We start from the raw sequence: 6,000 nt of genomic DNA on the forward strand, positions 1-6,000 counted from the left end.
CAACAATGACAAGTACATATCACTTCTCACCCGCCGAACGAACCCAAAAAAGATCAATAATATCCATTTGGAGAAGTTCTCTCGATCGTGCAGTTATCACCAGATTAACTGGTGGATGGGACATGACAACCATCTTATCATGTCGATAAAAAGCATAAACAAGATTTTTTTCAAATTTGAGTGTGGACAATTCTCATATCAAACCTAAAGCACTCAAATAAAAAAGTAAATCAAAACTCTTGTTTCATAGTCTCCTATATCATATCCAAAGCTCAAAAAGAGTTAAACAATTAAATATCCAAAAGAATCAACAATTAAAAGAAATCAACTCTCCAACTCTAAAAAACCGACAAATCAAAACTTACTATCGGAGATGCATGGCTGCCGGTGTACGCCGGGTTCGTTGTTGACTTTTGACACGTGTAATCTTTTGATATGCGTGAGTGCGTACCGCAGATGATCTCGGAAGGGTCATGGCAGTACCACGACGAGATCGACCTGGAGTTCCTCGGCAACGTCACCGGCCAGCCCTACACGCTCCACACCAACATATTCGCCAACGGCGTCGGCGGCCGGGAGCAGCAGTTCCGCCTCTGGTTCGACCCCACCGCCGACTACCACACCTACACCATCGAGTGGAACCCCAAGTACATCTTGTGAGTACCCCAAGAAGACCCAGGTCCCATCCTAAACAATAAACTCAACTGTTCAACTCGTTCGTTTTGTGACTCGATCAGGGCATGCATGCATTTGCAGGAATAGAGTGGACGGAAAAGTTATCCGTGCGTTCAAGAACTACCAGGACCAGGGCGTGCCGTTCCCGACGCGGCAGCAGCAGCGCATGCACGGCAGCCTGTGGGACGCGGAGGACTGGGCGACGGAGGGCGGGCGCATCAAGACCGACGGGTCGCGGGCGCCCTTCGTCTCCTACTACCGCAACTACAACGTCACCTGGTGCCAGCCGTCGCCCGGAGTGGCGTGGCGCGGCGACGAGCCCAAGGACTCCACGCGCTTCGACCTGGACCAGCGGGAGCTAGCCGACCTGCAATTGGCAAAAGACAACTACATGATCTACGACTACTGCTCCGACCACAAGAGGTTCAACGAGACGGACTTCCCCAAAGAGTGCTACTTGCAATGAGGTCATCACGCGTTCATTCATCGGGCGCTGCTTGGTTGCCAATTGAGAGGGGATCGATGGATTGCTGAGTTTCGATCCAATGATTATTTTTGTACATCTGAAGAAACAGGTGCAATTTCGATTCTTTATTAGATTGGTGATTTGGTCTCCTGCCTGCCCCCCTGCCCCCGCCGGGTTTACTTCTTCTTCTCCTCCTCGGATCATCAGCTGTATCAAGACTTCTCTGGCAGAATTAATGGTGTTCTGTTTAGAATTTATTCGTCATGTAAAACCATCAATAGTTTCACATTGTTCCGAAAAATCAAACTGTATCATTGACATCAACTCTGCTTCTGCATGCATTACACGGTTACAACAGGATTTCTTCAGAAATCCACCATTTCCGTTCTGAGTACCAAGTATAGAACTGTCACACACACACACACACACTCCTGTGTAACGTTAACCGGTGAGCCATCAGCTGTGCTGGTCGACGGGCAGCTGGAGGATGTGCCGCCGTCGGCGCCCGCCGGCATGACGCTCGCGCTGGCCCCGTCCCCCGTACGACGCGGCGGACCAGTTGGTCTTCACCCGCCCGCCCTGTGTTGCCCAGCTCTCGCCGTTCCACAGGCTCGCGTGCACCCTCATCGCCTGCCCGCCGAGGTACGGCACGCGGGAGGAATCGTGGTTCTTGAACACGCGCGCCGGCACACCGTCCACCGACCAGCTGGAATCAGAGCATTGCGATTGAACATTTCTTTTTAAGGATCGTGTGTTGGTGAGACCATGTAGGAGATCTAGCTAATGCATTCATTTCACTACGGTCAAATTTAGAGGTGTAAATTAATTAACATAAAGATACCTTCCGACACTCTTTAGTTCAATCAATTGCACTAATTTTTTTAAATTTTATTTAATTTGAAAAAATTAGTCTTATTAGTTGAACTAATTTGATGCGATTGTGATGCGTATTAAATTTGGTGAGATTTGATTCAGATGGTCGAAATCATTTAGGCAGAATCTACTATTTGATTTCGCATAGAGAAATTAATTCTCATCTTTGACATTTTTTGTGTGGCTAACTTGACCATGTTATCAGACCATGGCAGGCTTCGCGTTTTTCCAGCTGTTTTAAAATAAAACGAAACAAAAAACAACAACTTGCATGTGCTCTGCTCGTGTTTCGAAATATGCTAACTAACTACTGAACACTCCTGCACATCTCTGTAATCTCGAAGTAACCATCTGACGATTCTCATCACCAAACGTGTGGTAAGGTCATTTCTAACACTTTGTTTCTTAGTGATGTCTAACAGAAGAGATAGTAAAAAATTAATGTTAAAAATAAGTTTCTAATGCGTGCATGTGTCTTGCTAGTTTCAAATCTTTTTAAAATAATTTATTGTCTCACAGGATTATAAAAAACTAGTTTCTTTTAAAGAAATAAGCTCATCCTCTTTCATCTTTAAATTACTTATTACATCATCTTTTTCTTAGGTGGATACTTAATTAATATCTAATAAACTAGCATTGAAAGTATCCTAACAACCACTTCCTCACCCAAAAAAAGAGTATTGTTTTTTGTTCGTGTAATCAACATGTTTAAAGGTTGATCATCAATATTTTTAAATATTTTGGTTGAATCTTTGAATGATATAGCTAGATTTATTTTGAAAAATAGTTTAATAATATTATAACGTTATTATATTTTTATACTAGTACTTATTAGGGTCAAAGTAGTACTCAGGTGGAGTGTTTTTATACTAGTACTTACTCGAGGAAGTAGTATTAATAGCAAGTTGCTGCTCATGTGTCATTTTTTTCTAAAAATGTGTCATTTTCGAGGAACCAAACCGACGACGAGGCCGTACCCTAGTGAAAAATGGTGACAAGTATCCTTAACTATTTTAAGGACAGTCTTTTATTGAACCTATTGAACTTTTTTCTGACATGAACAAATTTAGGTATTATTCTCTCTCATCGGTCGCTTTTTTAGGATAGTCTTTATTGAACATTTTTCTGACATGAACGAATTTAGGGTAGCATTCTCTTTCATCGATCGCTTTTTTAGGGATAGTCTTTATTGAACATTTTTCTGATATGAACGAATTTGGGTAGCATTCTCTCTCATCGGTAGCTTTTTTTAGACCATCATCGTGGGGGCAAAACCAGGTGCCTACGTAGATGGTTGCGGCCGTGCCGACCGAGTCCCCCGGCACGAGCTTCGTCTCCATGCTGAACTCTGCGAACAGCAACTCGTCCTTGGACTGGAACCCGGAGCCAGAGGAGCTGTCGAGGATGAGCGTAACCAGCTGCTGCCGTCCGCAGGTCTTTGTAATACCATTGTTTATAAGGGCCTTTGCATCGACTCAACCGAAAATTTGCCGTTTTGACGTAGACTCCACCTGAATACATTTGTACTATTGTTCAGCTAGATATTAGCGATTCTTGCTACAGGATTACGCCATTCCACAATCGTTGTGTGTTAGTTACCAGTTTCAACGCCTCTGTTTAATTAACAAACAGATCGATGCTCGATCGTATGTCGGATGGCTTAATTGTTCCATTAGGCATACAAGTTATAACACGCAAATGATTAACAATAAGGTACCGACAGGCGCCTAGGGTTCCAGCGTCGCTGCCACCCAAGCCCCCCCCCCCCCCCTCGTTCTCCTCCTCCGACGACCTCGCCGGCGGCGAGAAGGAGCGGGGACCCCTTTTTCTTGGAGATCTTCTAGTTTTAGTAGTTTTTAGCTTCTAAATGAAGTTCTCAGAGTGTGTTTTAGCCCGTGAGTGGTGGTTCCGTCCTCGGTTTGCTTTGTGCTGCGTCGGCCGCCGGATTCCATGCCGGCGCCAAGGTTCTCTGTGCCTTCACCGCTGGATCCGAGGACTCTGACACCGGATCCGCACGATTCAGTCCTTTTGCTTGTGGATCTGTGGCCTTTGAGGCTTGCCTTCATGAGCTCGCCGATGCATTCGAAGCTGGTCTTGCCTCCATGGAGCTCTCCGCCGGCCCCATTGCTAGCATGCTCCATGCCAGTTTCGCCGTTGGCACCGTTTGCCGCCAAGGGGTGGCCGTCTTGGACGGCTCCCTCTCCGACACCATCGACATTGCGTGACCGTGCCTGTGTACCTCCCCTGTGGTTGTTGAAGATGTTCCAAATTCATTGCCCAAGACAAAGGCCGACTTCTGACGGAGCGAAGCGGAGGCCCGTCGCCGGGAGGCTTGGGCCGGAGCAAAGCGGAGTCTGAAGTCGGCCCATTGGGGTGCGCCCTCCTTCACTCGGGGGGGTGCGGGGGGCTGGCCCCCCGCGGTACGGTACATATACCCGTCGCTAGGGTTCCACTGCGATCGATTCATTCATTCTCTTGTAAGCCGCCGCACGGCGTTGTAACCCGACTCTTGATAATAGTGAGGAGTGTTTGCTGGCTGGCGCCCGTGGTTTTTCCCCTTCGAATTGGAGGGGTTTTCCACGTTAAATCTTGTGTCTCCGCTGTGATTTGATCGTGTGTTCTTCGTCGTTTATTCGCCGTCATTCACAACAGTGGTCACGTCCGAAGACCTTGGCTTCACTGCACGGCAATGGCCGGTGGTTGCTGGCGTAGGAACCAGCACGGTGGCCGCGCTACTCCTGCGTTGCAGCCTCTGGTGGCTCTCCGGTGTCGAGGCGGGCGCAGTGGTGGCCCTGCTTCTATGCGGTGCTTGCGGGGGGGGGGGGGGTTTGGACCTCCACTGAGGCTCGCCGGGCGGGTCGGCTGTCCTCTCGCGGGGGCTCAACATCCCGTTGTTCGGACTTTTCTAGTGGCTGGCCATGGGGTGACCCTCGACGCCGGATCTGTGGCCGACGACCTGCTTCAACATGGCACCGCGTTCGGTGGCGGTGGCACCATGCCAGTCCTGACTCTTGGCGTTTGCATTGCTATTTTTCTTGCCCGTCCTCCTTTTCTTCTGTATGTTAGGTTCATGGGTGGCTTCGCGACGTTAGGATGGCCGTGAGACGATACAACTGTGAGACGGTGGTGTTGCATCCGGTAGTGATGGCTTCGTGCTGGTCCTGGGTCTTGGCGTTTGCGTTGCTCCTTCTATTACTCGGCCTTTCTCTCTTCTACAGGTTAGGTTCGTGAGGAGCTCCGTGACGCTAGGATGGCCGTGGGATGCCACAGCTGTGAGGTGGCGTGATGCTGCTGCTTTGGGCTTGTCCCATGCGTGGGCTGGTCGTGTGCGAGGGGCCAGGAGAGGGAGCTGGTCGCGAAAGCTTTGCCTGATTTTTGACTGGCATCAATGACGATGACACCCTTGGGAGCCATTCTCCTCCTTAGAGGTGTTGTCAGGTCCTCGCTCCCCTCCTTTGGAGCTTTTGGGTGAAAACTTGATTCGGGTAATCGGACGAACGACGACGGTGACTCGACGTCGCGTCCTCTTTGGATACATCGCTCTGGAGGTCCAGTTCTCGCGCCACGGTGACCATTGGCTTAATGGTGGCTTGGTCGAGCTTGGTTTGATCGACCGGCTTCTTCTATAGGTTTTTCCATACGTCCTCGGTTCACGACAACTCTTGATTCTAGATTGGCGCTTCTCGTTTGCAATTTGTTACAATGTGTGCTCCTTCAAAGCGACACGCTGCCGTCTTATATGACTGTGAGGTGCGGCGTGGAAGTAAGGCTCCGTCAACCGAGTTGAGTTGTGGTGGTATAGGGGCAGGGTTCCACCGACTGAGTTGTGAGGGAGACAGTTATTTAGTTGGTTAGCGCGCGAGTTGAGTTAGATTGGACTTATCTGTTTTCTGTTTGCGCTTTATGGTGTGGGTGTCTGTTTCAAGTTGAGATCGTATTGTTGTCTCGGAGCTATCAGCCGGTTTTCTTTTAAACTGTGCAGTTGT

The 6,000-nt window shown here is 48.7% G+C and overlaps 1 protein-coding gene across 1 annotated transcript; it reads left to right on the forward strand.

The window, feature by feature from the left end:
* The first annotated feature begins 456 nt into the window (after positions 1-456).
* Positions 457-1,302, forward strand: LOC133924918 (xyloglucan endotransglucosylase protein 1-like). The gene is made up of 2 exons (XM_062370657.1): positions 457-656; positions 757-1,302. The coding sequence occupies exons 1-2, from the start codon at positions 457-459 to the stop codon at positions 1,139-1,141; spliced, it is 585 nt and encodes a 194-aa protein (XP_062226641.1). The 3' UTR covers positions 1,142-1,302.
* The last annotated feature ends 4,698 nt before the right edge of the window (positions 1,303-6,000 follow it).

Source organism: Phragmites australis, chromosome 7 (assembly GCF_958298935.1).
Source record: "Phragmites australis chromosome 7, lpPhrAust1.1, whole genome shotgun sequence".
Classification (NCBI taxonomy): domain Eukaryota; kingdom Viridiplantae; phylum Streptophyta; class Magnoliopsida; order Poales; family Poaceae; genus Phragmites; species Phragmites australis.

Coding starts and splice junctions, on each gene's coding strand:
- LOC133924918 (XM_062370657.1), top strand. CDS start 457: ATGATCTCGGAAGGGTCATGGCAGTACCACGACGAGATCGACCTGGAG. Junction 657..756: donor TGGAACCCCAAGTACATCTT/GTGAGTACCCCA, acceptor ATGCATTTGCAG/GAATAGAGTGGACGGAAAAG.